Source organism: Atractosteus spatula, chromosome 13, assembly GCF_055471065.1.
Source record: "Atractosteus spatula isolate fAtrSpa1 chromosome 13, fAtrSpa1.hap1, whole genome shotgun sequence".
In the NCBI taxonomy this organism is placed as follows: Eukaryota; Metazoa; Chordata; class Actinopteri; order Semionotiformes; family Lepisosteidae; genus Atractosteus; species Atractosteus spatula.
In genome coordinates, this window is record NC_142718.1 from 1,750,870 (window position 1) to 1,770,812 (window position 19,943).

The 19,943-nt window shown below is 53.5% G+C and overlaps 2 protein-coding genes across 2 annotated transcripts; one reads left to right on the plus strand and one right to left on the minus strand.

Annotated features, from left to right (window-relative positions):
- Positions 1 to 764: 764 nt before the first annotated feature.
- On the minus strand, positions 765 to 14,553 carry aco2 (aconitase 2, mitochondrial). The gene is made up of 17 exons (XM_088929916.1): positions 14,444 to 14,553; positions 12,435 to 12,577; positions 12,057 to 12,315; positions 11,708 to 11,800; positions 11,456 to 11,614; positions 10,892 to 11,042; positions 10,546 to 10,650; positions 10,355 to 10,446; positions 9,645 to 9,750; positions 8,814 to 8,971; positions 7,922 to 7,995; positions 6,933 to 7,044; positions 5,376 to 5,654; positions 4,468 to 4,659; positions 4,176 to 4,308; positions 3,951 to 4,072; positions 765 to 3,605 (listed from the first exon to the last, which is right to left on the minus strand). The coding sequence occupies exons 1-17, from the start codon at positions 14,477 to 14,479 to the stop codon at positions 3,471 to 3,473; spliced, it is 2,349 nt and encodes a 782-aa protein (XP_088786042.1). The 5' UTR covers positions 14,480 to 14,553; the 3' UTR covers positions 765 to 3,470.
- Positions 14,554 to 15,007: 454 nt separating this feature from the next.
- On the plus strand, positions 15,008 to 17,936 carry phf5a (PHD finger protein 5A). The gene is made up of 4 exons (XM_088929917.1): positions 15,008 to 15,156; positions 15,740 to 15,763; positions 16,546 to 16,712; positions 17,720 to 17,936. The coding sequence occupies exons 1-4, from the start codon at positions 15,105 to 15,107 to the stop codon at positions 17,807 to 17,809; spliced, it is 333 nt and encodes a 110-aa protein (XP_088786043.1). The 5' UTR covers positions 15,008 to 15,104; the 3' UTR covers positions 17,810 to 17,936.
- The last annotated feature ends 2,007 nt before the right edge of the window (positions 17,937 to 19,943 follow it).

A 19,943-nucleotide genomic window follows, 5' to 3' on the forward strand; every position in this document is an offset into this window, starting at 1 on the left:
TGCTGTGAAAAAATCTCTTTGGTAGAAGTAGGGGTGTTAATCCTGGTGTCCTGACTACTGCTCAAAACAGGATAATCCCAGGACACCGTCAGTGAGAGGAAACCTGCAGGAATAGCTGATTTTATTCTGAAAACAGAACCAGTACAGATGAACATAGAAGAAGGCTAATGAGCTTATGCGATTTGGAAGGTTATTGGTTACACCAGAGCTCATTTGCAGTCTGCTGTCACCAAGGACTGTAAACACTTACCGACTCCATTTCAAAGTGTTTTAGAATCTGTTGTTAACTTGGTGTAACACACAGCAGTGTTCTTACAACGTGAACAAGAGGTCAAGTAAATTAATCTTTAAGGCGTCTTGATTTCAGGCTGTTAGGCCACAAAATGTGTAACTTTGGAAAGGGCAAGTGGACTTCCTAGAGGCACTGGCTATAGCAAAAACTATTCAGTTGTGCCTGACCCCCCAATCCAGTGTGTAGTCCTGAATCACTTGAGCTCCCAGGATGAGCTCCAGGTAGCTGGGAATCTTACCAGGAATAGGCAGCTTGCCCATAATGGGTGGATTCAGTAGAACACTGGATTGGTTTTGAGGAGCTGTACAGTCTGGGACACACCTAAACCAGTGCACCTGCTGTGTGCATGTGAGGGGCTTGTATGAGCTTGAGCCATTCATTGAGTTAACTGGACCAAGTGTGTTTTATCACTTCTGCTTGATCTTGTGGACTGGGACTGGTTTAAACCGAAAGAAAAGACTCCTCACTCTTGTTTAGTCCTCCACAATAAAAATCTTTTATTTTACTGATAAATATTTCATTAATATTACAGTTGAAAGAAACAGGAAGTCAGTTTATTTCGAGATCTCTGTGAACAGCATATATCCAGAGCCCTTCTCTCCTCTACTTGTAAGAAATCTGTTGTTTTTAAGGTGGAGGAAAAAGAGAAAGTTAAGCACATTTTACAGACATCAGGAGAATCAACCATCTCAGGGTTTAAGTGCTACAGTTAAACATACTGAATTTCGGGAGTGGGAGATCCACGCGGACATTAAAAGAGAAGCTCAATCCCTGCGGATGTCACAGGTACAAGTTCAGCAAGTGTTCAGTTACAACTTTTCACAATGTCAACAAAAAGCCAATAGCCATGCAAAACACAAATGCTCATTCCTTTTAATACGAGCTGAAGGACTCGCATCTCGATCCATTTACAGGAAAGCCAGATGAATGAGTCGGCAGCTTCAGAAGCAGAAAAGTCTTCTCTTTCAAAGTCAGCAAAGCAGTAGCCCAGACACCTGACACCAGTTTAACAAAAAGGAGCCGTTTTGTTACCGTACAGTAATATATTGAGAGACCCACAGATGTCAACCACTGCACCTTGAGAGACTTGTCACAGTACAAGTGACTGGGTGAGTGTGGAGTCCAGGTTACACCAGGACTCATGAAGACCACCTCAATCGCTGGAAGAAAGCATATTAGCCGTACAGTGGGGCTCAGACATTTTAAACAATTACCGAGCTCTGTGTGCCCGAGAACTCCCAGAGGTTACAAACGAATGATCACAGATCACAATGTGCTTTTAGCAAAGCGAGTATGCTACGAAGGCAGGCCATGAAAAACAAATATTTCATCCCTAAACAGAAACTGATTACAAAAAAAGAAAGAAGGTCAGAACAAAAAGGCGTTTTGTGGTTCAAGTGCAGAGCTGTGGGACGATTATGACGATTCAGTCTCGGTGTGGCTGTGGAAAACCGCTCTCGATTAAAACCATGGGGGTACCCATCCCTCCCATTTTCGCAAATTTGTCACGATTCAGTTCCTTGTTTCACAGGAGCAAAGATCCATCAGAACTCTGTACCGGTCCGATTGCACAGAGAGACGCGGAGCAGTGGGTGTAGAGGTCAGCGCAGGTCACTGGAGTTACAGAGGACCTGTAGCATTCAGACATCACAGCACACAGCGCACAGGCACAAATCCTGGTCAGCAGCTGCCTGGAGAGATTTCTCCATTCCACGTGTTGTAGCAGCAATCTGAAATTCATCTGAATGACCTAGTTACCACACAAACATAAGAGGTTTACCGCAACATGCGGGTTATAGCTACAGTTTGTCTTGCACACACATCTGAGCTGACAACAGCTGAATTTTAAATTCTCTACCACAATTAATACCAAATGCCTGGCTTTCCAGATGCCTGGAAACCCTTGAATAACTTCATTAAGATGGCTGCTTGGAGTTTTTTTAACCGAATAAATGTTTTGTTGTGCAGCACACTATTCTGCTGTTCAATGCGAAAACAATCCAAGAGTGATCTTTATATAGTGAGGCCAGGCGAGTCTGTCCTCCAGTTTAAGACAGACAGGATTCGAAGGCCAACGTTAATGCTGCTTTGTGAACAGACTACACCGAGCCCACAGGGAGTGTCTCTCCATCGCCCTCCTGTCACAAAGCCCTGTGTGTGTCCGATTCACTCTGCTTTGTGCGTTATGTTACTAAATAACGGTTTCCAGCAATTCTGAACTGTGTCACAGACGGTCGGGCCCATCTACCAGGCCATACAACTGTCACGGCTCAGGAAAGTTGGGTGTGTGGGACCCCTTGGGACAGGACAAGTGTTGGAGCATGGATCTGACCACTCATAACCAGGAAAACGAAAGGTGACGTGCAGCTGCACGCATGCAAAGCCACCATCAATTAAGCTGCAAGTCACGCCCGTCTGCTCGTGGAGTGTCCACGCCCGGCCCCTTTCCGAGAGCCAGAGGCGAGAGGCGAGATTCACAAGGACTCGAACACGGGGGCTGCGGGAGTGCGATCAACACCGCGCCCGGCGGAGAGCGCGGCCGCCGGGTCCTCGCCGAGCCATCGCCACTACTGACCGATTCGCGGCTCGGCGAAGAAACGGCGAGAGGGAGTGAGCAGGGGCGAGGATGCGATTCTCACCCAGCTGATGCAGCTTCCAGTGAAGAGTGTACATTAATTATAGAACTAAAAGGCTGTGTTTGAGACGCAGGCTGGGGAAGAAAGCCTGACAAACCGTAGGAGTGTACAGTCATCACTACTGAGGTTCAGAGGCTATACGAGTACAGTAATGTCTGGGACAGTATTTCAGTACAGTGTGCGTGAACAATAACGCCTGTTCCACCTGTGTATTCTGGGTGCATCTAGTAATGTCTGAATGCCACCTGGAAGTGCATTGGTTTGCTGTGGAGGAAGGGAGTGGGTTCTGCTTCTGGCCCCGCCCACGCCCAGTCTCTCTGTCCTGTAACACCTGCCCGAGCGGTTGTGTTCTGTGTGCGTGTAGTTGTGTCTGAATGCCAAATGCAGAGTGTTGGTGGGTGTGGTTTGGCGTGTGAGGGGCGTGGCATGGACTGTCAGTCCCCCCCTTCCCTGGATGGATGGATGGATGGATGGATGGGTGTGTGTGTGTGTGTGTGTGTGTGTGTGTGTGTGTGTGTGTGTGTGGGAGCCTCTCCTCCTGCTCATTGCTGTAGCTCCTTCATTCTGTTGAGGGCGCTGCCGGCGCGGAACCATTCGATCTGCGTCTCGTTGAAGGTGTGGTTGAGCTGGATGGTGTCCTGGCTGCCGTCTTTGTGCTTGACCACAGCCTTCAGGGGCTGAAACACACACACAGGAGAGGTCCCTTACATCCACCCACTGGATCACCCCAACCCCACCACCGAGAACCCCATAATGGTCCAGTGGCCAGTGGGGTAGAGTGTCTCAGACCAACTTCAAGGAACATGTAGCCAAGACAGAGAGCAAGGGATGGATCAGAGATTCTCCAATATTCAAGCCTACATGGTAATACTGTCATTCTGTACCTAGGCAATATGGCCGCCTGGTTGACAGACTGTCACATCATCAGCTAGGAGAGGTCCATCAATACCTCTGTGAGCAGTAAGCAACCTGGGCAGCCATATCGCCAGGACAGGGAATTCACATGGGATTCCCTCTCCTACCTTCCCAGGGGCGAACTTCTTGAGGCCCATGATGGAGATCTTGTCGTCGGGGCGGATCTTGTCGTAGTCGGCAGGGTCGGCAAAGGTCAGAGGCAGCAGGCCCTGCTTCTTCAGGTTCGTCTCTGGGGGGGGACACGGTGAGAGAGTGAGAGACGCAGAGAGACGCAGAGAGACGCAGAGAGACGCAGAGAGACGCAGAGAGACGCTCTCTCTCCCTGCTCGTACCGTGGATGCGAGCGAAGCTCTTGGTGATGATGGCTTGGCCCCCCAGGTGGCGCGGCTCCAGGGCGGCGTGCTCCCGGCTCGAACCCTCGCCGTAGTTCTCGTCGCCTACCACCACCCACCGCAGGCCGTTTTTCTAGAGGGGGCGAGAGAGACGGACAGAAGGCTAGGGTCAGTACCGCTGCACGTTCTGACGGTCTGATGCAGACACAGAGACGGGAGGAAGAGCACAGGGCAGAGACACGGAGACGCACACTGACCATGTGCGGCGGGGGACAGAGGGACAGACACTGACCTTGTAGTACCGGGCCACGTCGGGCACTCCCCCGTACTCCCCGGTCAGCTGGTTGCGGACGCTGTTGGCCTTGTCGTTCTCGATGTTGATGGCGCCGATCAGCAGGTTGTTGGAGATGTTGTCCAGGTGACCCCTGAACTTGAGCCAGGGCCCGGCTGCGGAGATGTGGTCAGTGGTGCACTTGCCCTTCACCTGTGGGGGTGAGAGAGAGAGAGAAGAGAGACGCTGGGGATACAGTGACGTTTGCAATCATCCAACTCCCTCTCTCTTGATGCATGTACTGCCCCTGACACCCCCAGACTGTCGCTCTGACATTATCACCCCCTCTTCTGTACCCCCCACCTCCCAGGATCTTTAACCCCCTCCTGGGCCCATCTCCCCTCCCCTCTTTTTCTCAGGACCATAACCCCCCACGCCCTCATCCCATCTCACTCTTCCCCCTTCCGATTCCAATCGGACATTTCCCAGCCCATTCCCATCTTTCCCATCTCTCCTCCCCTCCACCTTTGTCCGACCCGGAACAGCACTTCCAGCCCGGTATTCCCGATCACCCTCTCCGCCCCCGCCCCCCACATCCTAAATCCCCAATCCTGCACCCTTCCCAGCCTGTTGTTCCTGGCCGCCCTCTACCCCTAATCCCCAATCCCGCACCCTTCACAGCCCGCAACCCTGGTTGTCCTCTGCCCCTTCCCGATCCCCAAACCAACTTCCTTCCTTGTCTGCGCCCCCGGCTTCCCTCCCCCCCTGCCCCCATCCCCAATCCCCAATCCCACACCCTTCCCAGCTTGCGTTCTCTGACACCCTCTGCCCCCCTCCTGATGCCCTAAATCCCACTTCCCATCCCTCCCCGCCCACCCGATCCCTAATCCCACTCCCTTCCGGCCTGGTGTCCCTGGCGGCCCCCTCACCTTGATGAGCACTTGCATGTCCTCCAGGTCGCGCCCGTCCCACTTGTCGAAGGGCTCCAGCAGCTGCAGCCGCTGGCTCTGGGGGCTCACGTCCACGGTGACCCCACTGCCGTCCCCGGGGGGGTGCTGGTAGGTGTCCTGGCCGGGGTCGAAGTCCAGGGCCGGCAGCTCGTCCCCGGTGGGCGGCTGCAGCTTGAACTTCTCCCCGCTGGGCGCCGTCAGGAAGTCCCGCTCGGGGTCGAACTTGAGCGTGCCGGCGATGGCCATGGCCGTCACGATCTGCCCCCGAGAGAGAGAGGGAGGGAGCCCCACAAACGCACATGAGTGTGGGGGGCTGCTGGTTCAGGGTGACACAGAGGCAGAGGAGATCACGGTGGGGGGTGTCGGGGCTGGGGGCAAAGGCAGGAGACTGTGGGGGCACGTTTAGAGTGTATGGGGGGGGTACCAGCGTTCTTAGCACCTGTACCCCAGTCCTGTGGGGTACAGGTCACTAAGCACAGAGGGACAGTACGGGGGTCACTAACCCCGGTCCTGGGGAGCCTCAGGCCAGCAGGTTTTATAGATCACCACTAAACTGCGCATTTCTAATGATCGGTAACAGTTTAAGTCACCGGCTGATGTGACATCATAGAATCTAAAGATCACACGACCTTCACCAGAGAGAAACCTTCACTAGGGCCTGAAAGCAGGAGCTCCTGAAGCTTAGGAAGAGATGTTAGAGACTAACTGGACTGGGGCTCCCCAGTACCAGGGCTGGTGACCCCTGATTTAGGGTGACCTGTAAGTAACTGGACTGGGGCTCCCCAGTACCAGGGCTGGAGACCCCTGATTTAGGGTGACCTGTAAGTAACTGGACTGGGGCTCCCCAGGACCAGGGCTGGAGACCCCTGATTTAGGGTGACCTGTAAGTAACTGGACTGGGGCTCCCCAGTACCAGGGCTGGAGACCCCTGATTTAGGGTGACCTGTAAGACTAACTGGACTGGGGCTCCCCAGTACCAGGGCTGGAGACCCCTGATTTAGGGTGACCTGTAAGTAACTGGACTGGGGCTCCCCAGTACCAGGGCTGGAGACCCCTGATTTAGGGTGACCTGTAAGACTAACTGGACTGGGGCTCCCCAGTACCAGGGCTGGAGACCCCTGATTTAGGGTGACCTGTAAGTAACTGGACTGGGGCTCCCCAGTACCAGGGCTGGAGACCCCTGATTTAGGGTGACCTGTAAGTAACTGGACTGGGGCTCCCCAGTACCAGGGCTGGAGACCCCTGATTTAGGGTGACCTGTAAGTAACTGGACTGGGGCTCCCCAGTACCAGGGCTGGAGACCCCTGATTTAGGGTGACCTGTAAGTAACTGGACTGGGGCTCCCCAGTACCAGGGCTGGAGACCCCTGATTTAGGGTGACCTGTAAGTAACTGGACTGGGGCTCCCCAGGACCAAGACTGGAGAATCCTGATTGAGGGTGACCTGTAAAGACTAACTGGACAGGGGCTCTGCAGGAGCAGCGCTGGAGTCCCTGGGTGTGGGAGATATCGGGGTGTCGCTGCGGGGGCCCCGTACCTCGGGAGAGGTGACGAAGGCGTGGGTCGCCGGGTTGGCGTCGTTCCTGGCCGTGAAGTTCCTGTTGAAAGACGTCACGATGGTGTTCTTCTCCCCCTTCTTCACGTCCCGCCTGGGGGGGAGAGGGACAGAGAGAGAGATCAGGAGGACATCGGGGCACCCCCCCCGTCTCGCTGAGCGACGCATTCGTCTCATCTTGAATCGATCACTGCAACGCCCCACTCGCTAGGGTATCTCAATCCAGGCTGAACAATCCCGCAGCATGTCCGGGATCAGGCAGCCAGAACCCTGACCCTGTCATCACATCACTCCTGTCCTGGACTCCTTGCACTGGCTTCCTATCCGGTTTCACGAAGGCTGCAAAAACTCATGACCTTCGTTCGTCCGACTTTGGTCTCCTCTCTGTCCCCCAGGCTTGTCTACAGACTATGGGCGACAGGTTCTCGTCTTGCTACGGCCCAGATTTCTGGAATTCTATCCCCGAGGAGATCAGAGAGTCACCTTCCCTGAGCGCTTTCAAATCCCGAACGGAAACCTTCATCTTTAGAAGGGTTTAATCCGACTGGTGTCCGTCTGCACCTTTGCATCTTCTAATAACATTCTAAATCCTTCTGTTTCTCTGTGCCAGTTTCATCTCCGATTCTTACTGCAGTTTCCATTGTTTTAACTCCCTTTTTTACTTTTCTGCTAAATGCTTTGGAAGTTGCTTTTAAAGGCACTATATAAAATAAGATTTTTTTTTTATTATTGCTACTATGTGCGGGGACGAATTTCCCAAATTCCAGTGGGAAGGACACAGGGAGAGGGATCCTCCCGAGAATCAAGGGGGCCAAAACAGTATGTCGTGGGGTTGACTTTCACCCCCTGTCAAAGTTCATGTCAGCACACCAGAGAACCCTGAATAAAGCTATAATGACAGTCCAGGTGTACACAGCAGGGCCTCACACAGCTCGTGACACAGGCGTGGGGGTGAGCCTTTCCACAGTTACCTGTCCCACTGTCCGATACAGGGCCCGCACGCGTTGGCCAGAACCACACCGCCCACGTCTCTCAGGATCTGGGCCTGAGGGCAGAGGGACAGAGGTCACACACGTCACATGACTCCGCTGACGTCGTGGCTTTGCTGCCACGTCTCCGGGGACGACGACGACGACGTCATTTGGAATGATGGCATCGCTGCAGCTCGGCGAGCATGACATTGCTGCACACCGACCACGCGACACCGCAAGCATGGGTATCACCACCACAACCTCCTCCACTGTACAACTCCTCTTTCTGACGGCTGTAAAGTGAAGTCAGATGCATATACATCTTGCGCATAATCAAGGTTCCTATACTGCTGCTTCATGGTTACCACTTAATCCCTGTACTGTCTGTACCAAAGAGAGATCAAAATTGACTTGGGCTAACAGCTGCAGCTGGGATTTCCCTCCACACAGTAATCGACCTCAAATAAGCAGAGCAAAGCAACTACAGAGCGAGACAAACTTCAGTCGTACCTCGAAGAAGAGGACAAAACCCTTCACTGGGAAATGAACCGCTGTTCCTGTGCTGTACTTGAGAGCTGGGCAGCCCCAGGAGTGTGTCTGTCCTGCAGGGCTGTCCCAGTGCCTCACTGCTGAGTGCACTGAGCGCAGGAAAGGCTGACACCGCACAAGGTCGTCTTGTTATCACCTGCACCTATACTGTGTGTCTGTCCTGCTGGGCTGTACAGAGCTCAGGAAAGGCTGCTGCTCTTCTGCTGAAGAACCTCCATGACAAAAGCTTCAGTTTCCACCACTAAGTACCTCAGTGCTCCTGGGTCTACAGAGAACAGCAGATCTGCATAACCTCCCCCGCCTGTCTCCGACGAGCCCCCCGCGATCACGGCGAGCGACTCACGTAGCCGTCTCTCTCGATGGTGGCCCTGATCTGCTCGGACCCGGGCGTGACGGTGAACTGGGACTTGCACTTCATGCCGCGGTCCAGCGCCTGCTTGGCCAGGGAGGCGGCCCGGCCCATGTCCTCGTAGCTGGAGTTGGTGCAGCTGCCGATCAGACCTGAGGGCGACACAGGGGGCTCGTGAGCCAGGCCCGGCGCGGGGCGGACCGCCGGCGCGATCCACAGCTCGTGCCGCAGGTACGGAGGAATGGGGAAGCGAGTCCGATTCTCCCACACAGGCAGAAGCTGGGGAACATCACTGTAGTTCAGGGAACCGGATCAGACCCCCAGACCCCAGAGTGGTGTGATCCAGGTCAGGTCTGATCAGGGACAGGCTTATCAGGGAAGTTAGGTCACATTTGTAGGCGAGCTGCAGGTTTCTCAGGTACATCTGCGGGACGCACAGAGTACATATTGAGCATTTCTACTCTGCTCCTCGTTCAATTCGTTTCTATTCTAAAACCCGAACTGGGTCAAACCTCTCTGGGAACTGGATCCTTTCAGGTCCATCCCTCGCTCCAAAAAAAAAATCCGGAAGTGGGGGGGGCTTGTGTCGACAATCACCTCCACAGGCAAACCGACACCCCTGACAGCTCTGTCAGCGCCCCCCCCGGCCCCCCCAGCGGAGGAGGCAGCACACAGCAGGAGCGCAGCTCGCTGGTGGAAAAACCAGGGACTTCTGGGAGCCCGACAGCTTGCCAGCAGCAGGCGAAAGGAACGTGTTGGTTTACCCCTCGTTAAACAGCAGCTCCCCGCCGAGCCCAGCGTCCGGGTACGAGCACGAGCACTGACCTACTTTGACCTCCAGAGGCCACCCACTCTTCTCAGCCACGGCGCCGACCTCCGACACGGGGTGCGCCAGGTCAGGGGTGAAGGGACCGTTAATGTGGGGCTTCAGCTGAGAGAAAGAGACACACAGACAGACAGAGCAGGAGGTGGGTGACCGAGGGGGAACTTCACACCTGGGGTTAACGGACACAAAGAATAACGAGGCCCACGGACTGAAACTCCAGGAATCTTTAACGACTCATAACCCTGCACCCCTCCTGCGGTCACCCCTTCGTTTACTGCAGGAAGAGCGATTGTCTGCGACTGTGAGCAAGTCAGAGGCTTAGACACCCTCCCACCTCCCTTTGCGTAAAGACCCGCCTCCTGTTCTCAGTTTTAAACGCAGGTCCCTGCAGCTGCCCCACTGGCGTGCTATAGTCGTGTTTACTCCAAAGAGGTTCGAGCGGGTAACCGTGTCAATGTATGAAGGCTGCAAAGGAACAGGCGATGGTTTATTCCACGCCGAGAGGGAATGGAAAGAGAGGGGATGTACTGGCCGTGGAACCTTGTTCAGCACAAACACGTCGCACACCTGAAGAAGGCCCCACAGCTGAAACATCACGTCTACTTTCTTATCCTTTCAGCGTGGAGCAAACCTTCACCTGCTCCTCCTTCTGCAGGGGTCTGCTGGGCTGGGTTTGGGAGCAGCGTCACGAGCACGCACGGGGCCTCACCTCGCTCAGGTTGATCTCGATGACCTGGTCGTACTCGCACCCGGGGTCGGGCACCAGGTGCTCCTGGAAGTCATCGGCCAGCGCCGCGATCTCTGAGAAGGGGAGGGGGAGGGGTGGATTAGACTGAGACGCCAGGAGACGAAGGGGACAGGGGAGGAAGAGGAGGTGACACCCCCAGCAGCAGTACTGACCCGCACGGCCGGTCTTCTCCAGGTAGGTCTTCATGCGGTGGTTGTAGGGGAAGAGGGAGGTGGTGGCTCCGATCTCGGCGCCCATGTTGCAGATCGTGGCCATTCCTGAGAGAGGCAGAGAGAGCAGGTCTCTCATCAGACTGACCCTGCGGCCACACGCACACACATCGACAGCGCGGGTCGACATGCTGTAGGGAGCTCTGCGATGCCCCTGCTATGCCCCAGAGTGAGGTTTCCATCCCATCCAGGTACAGCGCTCTGAGTGCAGTGGAAGTGTAAGGAATTATCACTATCGGTTGTGAGCTCCGGGATGGGATTGGGGACGGCCCGCCGGGCCCCCTCTCACCCGTGCAGGAGATGGAGTCGACGCCGGGCCCGTGGTACTCCACGATGGCGCCCGTGCCCCCCTTCACGGTCAGGATGCCGGCCACCTTCAGGATCACGTCCTTCGGCGAGGTCCAGCCCGACAGAGAGCCCGTCAGCTTCACGCCGATCACCTGGAGACAGAGAGAGACAGAGAGAGAGCTGATGGCCCCGGCACAGTCAGCCACTATCGACCACCGAGGTCACCCCCACCTGCCTGCCACTATCGACCACCGAGGTCACCCCCACCTGCCAGCCACTATCGACCACCGGGGTCACCCCCACCTGCCTGCCACTATCGACCACCGGGGTCACCCCCACCTGCCTGCCACTATCGACCACCGGGGTCACCAACATGCTGGTGGGTTAATTGGATTCTGGGATTCTGTGCGTGTGTGTGCGTGAGTCCTGTGATGACGGGTGTCCTGTCCGGGGTGTGTCTCCAGCTCCCCCGCGACCCTCCTGCCCCGGACGGAGTGGTTCGGCAGCGGACAGACAGGGCTGCCGGGCGGCCTGTGGGGGCGGGGAGGAGAGGAACATCACTCACGTTGGGGCACTTGAGCTCCCAGGGGATCCCGGCCATGACGTCAACGGCGTCGGCCCCGCCCACCCCGATGCAGACGGCCCCCAGCCCGCCCCCGTTGGGCGTGTGGGAGTCCGTGCCGATCAGCATCGCGCCGGGGAAGGCGTAGTTCTCCAGGATGATCTGCGAGGGGGCGAGAGAGTGGAAACGTCAGTGGAAGAAAGCAGAGAGAGTGTATAAATATATATTTAAAAAAAAACAGCATGTGAGATTTACCTGGTGGATGATTCCCGAGCCAGGCTTCCAGAAGCCCACTCCATACTTTGCCCCAGCACTGGCCAGGAAGTTATACACCTCCTGATTCACTTCCTGGGTCACCAGAGAGACAAGAGCGAAACAGTTTAGCTTTTCACCTCTTCGCCCTCCCCTGTAAAGAACCACAGCAGGGACAAAGCACACCCCACGTGAACACCCCCCCATACAGGTCCCGATACCCGAATAACACTTCTCCCACTCACTCCATCCCCCCCTCCCCTTCTCCTTGCCTTCCTGCAGTACCTGACGACGGAAGATGAAGACCTCCTTCCCAGCCTCTTTCCCCCTACCCTCCCTCCGCCCTGCTGACCTTTGCCCTCTGCAGGTCCTGCACGCCCCCGAGCTGGGCCTCGATCAGGTGGTCGCAGTGGATGGTGGAGGGCACCGCGACCGTGGGCAGCCCGCTGCTGATGAACTGCAGCATGGCCATCTGCGCCGTGGCGTCCTGCATGGCCACGCGGTCGGGCCGCAGGCGCAGGTAGGTGCGGCCGCGGGCGACCTCCTGCCCCGCCGGGTCGTCAAGGTGACCGTACACGATCTTCTCGGAGAGGGTGAGGGGCCGGTCCAGCCTGGGGAGGGGGAGGAGGCCCACAAGGACACGTTCGTGACGGGGCAGGAAAGGGCGGCGTCGCCAGGGACCCACAAGGGGGTCCAGCCTGACCCCCCCCCAGGTGGGCACGACTCTCACCTCTTGCGGACGATGTTGATGTTCCGGTGCAGCTTGTCGTAGTCGATGTAGCTCCCGGGCTCGAAGCGGCTCATGGACACCTTGGCCTTGGCGCTGAAGGCCGCCGTCACGTGCAGCCGCCGCGCGCCCTGCCCCAGGGCATGCTGGGAAGACAGCACACACAGAGCAGTCACTTTCCACGGTTGGTTCCATGCACAGACTCGGCAGCTCCAGGAGTTTTTTTCCCAGATCATGTTTAAACAGACTAGGGGCTCATCCTGGACTGGGACCCTGGCTGTGATCTCCGGGCTGTAGGGGCTCATCCTGGACTGGGACCCTGGCTGTAGGGGCTCATCCCGGACTGGGACTGTGACTCTGGTTGCAGAGGCTTAACGTCTTAACTTGCATACTGGAGCAAAGAGCTGTGATATGGGAGGAGAAATGCACATTCCCCCAAAGACCTTCTGGGTGGCTCAAAAAGTGTGGAAAACATGATCAGTAAGGATAAATAAATAATGTATTACCGGCTGTGATGTTCACACAGTAGTCTGTTAACCACGAGCAACACAATCAAGGGGGCAGAGGAATAAAAGCAGACAACAGGTTCTGCAGTGTCAAGAGGTGGATTCGTCCTTTTACCCTGGTCAACTTTAATTTATTAAGACCTTGGGGATGCCTTGACCGCCAGCAATGAAGAGAGTCTGCGTACGGGTCACGACGAGATCAGGACTCATGAGCAAAGTGGGCTTAAAACCAAGGAACAGGGCCGCGTAAATTAAAACTGCAAACCATGTCGAGTGCATCTGATGGAATGAGCTCGCTGCTCTGTAAACACGCAGGGCTGGCAGTGTAACCCAACACCGAGACAGAGGGCACCGGCGTCACCTTGACGTCCCCTTGAGACACCGAGGCGCGAGCAGAGGCCGACAGCGCGCGACGGACCAGGAGGGGGGAGAGGTTTCGGGTTTTACAACTTACAGAACCCCGTGGGTCCAACAGCGAGGCAGAAAACCCAACATGGTCGTTACTGAACTTCACTTAACTCAACACCAGTTGACTCAGAACAAGGTGCCAGCACCTGCCTGCAGCTGCTAAACCCTGGAGTGGAGCGCCCTGCTGTGGAACGGGACTGCGATTCATTTTAAAAACTATTTTTTTTAACGGATTATAAATTGCACAAAAAAAAAACTCAGAAGAGCTAGCAATCTGTAACACTTAAATCTGTTCAATATGGGGAAAACAAGTCAAATTGACAGATCCACACAAAGCACATAAAAACGACATGAAATAAAAACTATTAAAACAGCTCATAAGACTGAATCCTACTGAAACCTGGTAACGTGGGTCCGAGGTTGTAGCTATTTTTTATTCATGTACTTTATTTATCACGAGCTAAATGAAGTGGCAAGCAAAACAACAATCAGAAAAGGAGACAAACAATGCACCTTCATCAATAATCAAAGCCAAGCATTAATTTTGGTATCACAAAAGACCTAAAAGCAAATTAAAGCACTCGACACGTCGCCGAATGCGATTATACACCATGAGTGCCGACGGTTTGTAGCCCGTATTTTGACATAGGTTGACCCATATCAATGCGGATGCCGCCCCAGATCCAGATCTACGAGCGTTCACCGTTAGAAACGCTCGGAGTGCGCACTTCAAATTCAATAACCTTGCGATCACCTTGCAAGCCCCCAGAGACATTCCTGGTGCTTCTCGGGCACACCCGGGGCTAGACAGATGTGAAAACCATTTAAACCGTGGTTTTCCTTTCATTGAGCCGTACTCCGTGTTTCCCGTTACACAGCAATAACAGACTATCGCCCGCTACACGCAAGGCTCCAACGGGGACACCGTGACCTAACGTCAGGAGGGGGAGACAACGGTTCTAACATTCTTTTTATTTCCTAACAATAACATCCCTCCAGACCGACTCTTCCACGTTCGTATGCGGCTAACTCTCATCGGAATCCATAAGACCTAGTCGCGGTTAATAAAGGAATACGAGTTATTTCAAGTTCACTCACCTGAAGCCGGCTGACGGTTAGACAGTAGGACGCCATTTTGTTCACTGACAAAGATGTGTCGCATGAGGATGACGTCGAGCCACTCGATTTTATAGCCTCGGGGGCTGACGTGTGTCCTAGCAGACAGATAAAATATTAATGTTCGAATCTTCTTTTTTGTCATTTTTGAAAAGAAATAGTACCTCGAATACTATAAAATTTATTTTTGATGATATCTGTGGAAATATGTCCGTCTACACACGGTATTCAATCATATTAACATTTTTGTTTGTAGTCGACTGCCAGGATAAGTTTACAAGCCATTTTTTATTAAACGCTCAGAACGTCATTACAAAAGCAGCATAATCAGGACAAAAGGGATAAGCAGCATTTTTTACTTCTTAGTAAACAAAAAATATTTTAAAATATTTTAATGCGAGGAGAAATGTGAGCTGGTTGCTACGGGAAACGCATGAAAGATCGCGTGCCAGATAAAAATCTTAAAATGCAGAAATTGTAGACGGTTTTGTGAACAAAAGGTGGTGCGGCCTTCTTTAGAAAACGCAGTCAAGTGGAAAAGGTAGAAATAACTAATAAAAAAATATATCGTATCTACAGGGTCAACGCTGAGTTCAAAGGTGAAAGGTGAGACGCGCCACAGCGCCGTTGTCTACAGCTCAACATGGCTAAACATCATCCTGACTTGATCTTCTGTAGAAAACAAGCCGGTGTCGGTAAGAACGGGAGCTCCTTTTTAAAAACAACTCTTTTTCTTTTAGTTACTATGCCCAGAATGTAGGCGGCAACATGCTTTATAATGTGATCGCAGGGCGCCGGTTTAAAGTTTGAACGAGTAGGTCCTTGCTCGGGTATGTCCGTTTAGTAACACGAAATACTTTGTAAAAACTGCCTAGGACACTCTATAATAACGTCAATCCCGAACCAAGATACTAGTGTCGTTGTGTTTTATTGTATTTTGCTAGCGAGTGTTGCTGTAACCCACTTTTGAAACACAATATGAAAGTTATGTCTGATTCTGCTGTTGGGGAAGGCACGGTGCTCATTGGCGAGTTACAGCACCGTGTTACCCTGAAAGGACAGCCGTCAGTAAGCTGTCCTGGAATGATTGGAATAATGTATGAATGTTGGTAGTAAGTAGTTTCACTGTAATTTAGTGGACTATAACTCAGATGGTAATTAAATCATGATTCGCGTGGCTAATTAGGAATGTTTTATTATTATTGCTGGGCTTAGTTCTAATATTCACAGATAATGAGTCCTAATTTCTTTCTAATTTATTTTTGCCTGTCATTGCAGCCATTGGAAGATTATGTGAAAAATGTAAGTACTAAATTTATGTGACCTTAGTGTTTTATGAGGGAAAATCTGTAGACTGAGGGTTTCAGAATTAAAATTTCTTGGCTGGGGGGGGCAAGTGTGTTATAGTTTTTTTTACGACCTGTGTGGCCAAAGAAACAATTCACCAAATTATTTTCTTAGATATATAATTTTTCTCAATATCTTATACAATAAAGTTAGTAAGTGTGTCTGCACTGACAGAGAGGTCAATACAGTGTTAATGTACTGGAGTGTCCAGTCAGTGTGTGTGTATGAACCCCTCTCTCTCTCAGTGCAGTGTTCATGTACTGGAGTGTCCAGTCAGTGTGTGTGTATGAACCCCTCTCTCTCTCAGTGCAGTGTTAATGTACTGGAGTGTCCAGTCAGTGTGTCTGTATGAACCCCTCTCTCTCTCAGTGCAGTGTTCATGTACTGGAGTGTCCAGTCAGTGTCTGTATTAACCCCTCTCTCTCTCAGTGCAGTATTAATATACTGGAGTGTCCAGTCAGTGTGTCTGTATGAACCCCTCTCTCTCTCAGTGCAGTGTTCATGTACTGGAGTGTCCAGTCAGTGTGTGTGTATGAACCCCTCTCTCTCTCAGTGCAGTGTTCATGTACTGGAGTGTCCAGTCAGTGTCTGTATTAACCCCTCTCTCTCTCAGTGCAGTATTAATATACTGGAGTGTCCAGTCAGCGTGTCTGTATGAACCCCTCTCTCTCAGTGCAGTGTTAATGTACTGGAGTGTCCAGTCAGTGTCTGTATTAACCCCTCTCTCTCTCTCTCAGGTGATGGGAAGTGTGTGATCTGTGACTCTTATGTGCGGCCCTGCACGCTGGTGCGGATCTGTGACGAGTGCAACTATGGCTCCTACCAGGGCCGCTGTGTGATCTGCGGGGGACCGGGGGTCTCGGACGCCTACTACTGCAAGGAGTGCACCATCCAGGAGAAAGACGTGAGTGCCCGCTCTCTGCATCCTCCCGCCCCTTGGAGACCGGGTCTGCAGGTCTTCTGCCCCTGTCCTGCCCCTGTCCTGCCCCTGTCCTGCCCCTGTCCTGCCCCGCGCCTGCCCCGCGCCTGCCCCTGCCCCTGTCCTGCCCCTGCCCTCCCCCTGTCCTGCCCCGTGCCTGCTTGCTTCCCTCTTCACAGGTTCGAGTCGTCTTTCTGGCCTCCAGGACCGAGATTAAGGAGCCTCTGTGCTCTGTGGGTTTTTCTCCAGCTGAGTTCTTAATCACAGACTCAGTGATTTCAGTTTTCTGTCTGGGGTGTACATGTATGTGAATGTGCTCTCAGCCCCTACAGGGTGGAGGGGGATGTGTGATGTGCCAGGTTCTGAGAAACAGAACTTCCCTCGTTCAGGTGTGCTGAAATGTGACCCACTGCACCTGTGAGAGGAAGAAAAAAGCTAATTGCAGGTGTCTGATTATGGGGTCACACCCCCGTGTGGGCGTGTCCGATAGTTTTATTCAGACTGTCTGTGCATCATCAACAGATCAGCTAGTAAGAGTCAGAAACTGGCAAGAAATTTGAAGAGAGGATCGGTGAAGTCCTGTGTGCTGAAGCTGCTGGGAAAAGACCCTTGAAGTGGGTATTTGTCACACTCAGGACTGCCCGCAGATATGAGTTATAGAAAAGTCTAATACATGCAGATCGGTTTAGTCCTCGGTTAGTGCAGGAGATTAGAGCTCAGCTTGGGTGAAAACCAGCAGACGGTTGTTCCTCCTGGACAGCGGCTGGGAACCGCTGACCTCCCACTGGAATAGTGTCATGTGATCAATCGATCTAGACGGCAGTCAGCAGCCTTGGTCCTGCAGAGTCAACATCCCGCAGGTTAACGCCTCCTCGTCGGGTGACCCGCTGGTCCAGTGAAGTCGTTCTCCTGCCCCAGGCGGGACAAAGGGGCTCACAGCCGTTGTTTCACCGAAGATGAATCTAATTTCGTTGCTCTGCTCCCTCCCGCAGAGAGACGGCTGTCCGAAGATCGTGAACCTGGGCAGCTCCAAGACCGACCTCTTCTACGAGCGGAAGAAGTACGGCTTCAAGAAGAGGTGAAAGGGGAAAGGTCGGGACGGCGCCCAGATGTCAAGATGTCCCGCCTCCAGTCTGGTGTCCAAGATCTTGCTTTTTTTTTCACACGTGTAGGATTTTCGAAATGTAATAAAGGTGTTTTTATACTGTGCTTAATCGCGAGTGTCCTGTTTAGTTCGAAGCGGGTTTAGCGGTAAGGCCAGGGGTGCCCTGTCCTGGTCCTGGAGGGCGGTGTGTGTCTGCAGGGTTTTATTCCAGCTCAACTGTTAACAGGCCAAATCGGCTCATAATTGACCTAACTGGACCAGTTTAACAGCTTCTCCCAGCTCTTCAGGTGCTGCTGCTATAGAGAGAGAACCTGCAGACGCACTGACCAGCCTTCCAGGACCAGGACTGGACAGCCCTGCTGCAGACGCACTGACTGACCCCTCCAGGACCAGGACTGTACGGCCCTGCTGCAGACGCACTGACCAGCCCTCCAGGACCAGGACTGGACAGCCCTGCTGCAGACACACTGACTGACCCCTCCAGGACCACGACTGGACAGCCCTGCTGCAGACACACTGACCCCTCCAGGATCTCCCTGTGAGAGGGAGATGCAGCTGTGTGTGGACTATTTAGCATGTTAAAAGATTAGTAGTGGTTTTATGTTTATGTCTTGCAACATGTACCCAGGCTGTAGCCCTACCTCACACTGATAATGTAATGATGTTTCTTTATTGGCCCTATACAATTTCTTGCATTAGGAATTCATCTTTTCGCAGACCCCATGAGACACAGACACACAGACAGGGAGAGAAGCTGGGGGTCAGAGCACAGGGTCAGCCATTGTAAGGTGCCCCTGGGGCAGTTGGGGTTAAGGGCCTTGCTCAGGGGCCCAACAGAGTAGGATTCCTCTGATGGCTGCAGGATTTGAACCGGCAACCTTCCAGGCACAGGCGCAGATCCTTAGCCACAGAGCTACCGCTACCGCTACACTGTCTGGTCCTGGGATAGACTGCAGCAGGCTGCCGTATTCCTCACCGGGGAAAAGCAGCATTTTGATGATGGAATAATGTTAACAATGTTATTCTTTCCTGTGTGCAAGTTAGTAAAAGTGTTGCACGAATAAAACACATACCGAGCATGTTGTCTAAAGAGTGTGGACTACACCCCCCATCATGCAAAGCTGTTCCCACTTCCTGTCAGGGATCTGCCTCTTCCTTTGCACTGCTTCTGGACTCTCCCCTTTCTCAGCCAATGGGCGCTCTGTTGCTATCAAGTCGCTTGTATTTTTAGCCGAGGCCGTAGCACGTCGTTCGGTTTTGGCTGTATCCTGCCACGGCAGAAACTAGGGCCTGTTTCATGTTCGCAGTCCCCGTGCGTCTTTCCCAGCGGGCTCCCGGAGAGGAGCTGTTTTCCGCGCAGGGGGGCCCCAGGGGCCGAGCGTGCTGTGCGCGGGTTGGAAACACCTGCTGCGCGGGAGGCCTGGGCAGGGGTGCGAGAGCTGCAGGGCTCTCTTGCAGGGATTGTGTGTGATGGAGAGGGGGGGAGAGAGAGAGAGAGAGACTGGGGGCTGGTTTGTTTTCTGTGTCTCCTCCCATCGACGGGGAGCACGGGCTGGGCACAGCGCGGGGGGCCCCGTTGACTGACGCACGCCAGCCCCCACTAACCCCGAGACAGCCGGGGCTGCAGCTGCTCTGCGCAGGGCGAGTAGGAGGACACGGGTGCAAACTGCGTGGAAGAGCTTCGGAAAAGGAGAACAGGTGGCCCTGCTTTACACAGAGGGTGGTGGGAGTGGGGAACAAGGTGCTGTTGACGCCTATACTCTGGCTTCTCTCACAGACACAGCCGGATGAGGTCCTGGGATTAATTAGCTACTGTACTAACTACCAGACGAGCTCTGTGACGCAGGCCTCTCGATGGTGTCCTGTCTTATGGTCTAAGAGTTCAGGGAGTTCTGGTTTGCCGTTTCCAGTACAGGAGCTCTCCTGGCAGACCAGTGGCCCCAAAGGCATCATTAACCAAGATCTTACTTAATGATGTGGGACTCGGTGAACAGTTTGAAGGAGTCCGCTGGCCTACGGCAGCCCTGTCTTACACAAAGGGTGGTGGGAGCGTGGAACAGGCTTCCTAGCCAGGCTGATAGAGCCAGTACTCTGGCTTCTCTCAGGAAATG

Excerpts from the sequence above, each read along its gene's own strand:
- aco2 (XM_088929916.1), bottom strand. The coding sequence starts at position 14,479 with ATGGCGTCCTACTGTCTAACCGTCAGCCGGCTTCAG. Across the intron at positions 7,045-7,921 it reads TGTATCGGACAGTGGGACAG|GCGGGACGTGAAGAAGGGGG; the intron begins GTAACTGTGGAA and ends TCTCCCCCCCAG. Across the intron at positions 5,655-6,932 it reads CCTTCGTCACCTCTCCCGAG|ATCGTGACGGCCATGGCCAT; the intron begins GTACGGGGCCCC and ends TCTCGGGGGCAG.
- phf5a (XM_088929917.1), top strand. The coding sequence starts at position 15,105 with ATGGCTAAACATCATCCTGACTTGATCTTCTGTAGAAAACAAGCCGGT. Across the intron at positions 15,764-16,545 it reads TGGAAGATTATGTGAAAAAT|GTGATGGGAAGTGTGTGATC; the intron begins GTAAGTACTAAA and ends TCTCTCTCTCAG. Across the intron at positions 16,713-17,719 it reads GCACCATCCAGGAGAAAGAC|AGAGACGGCTGTCCGAAGAT; the intron begins GTGAGTGCCCGC and ends TCCCTCCCGCAG.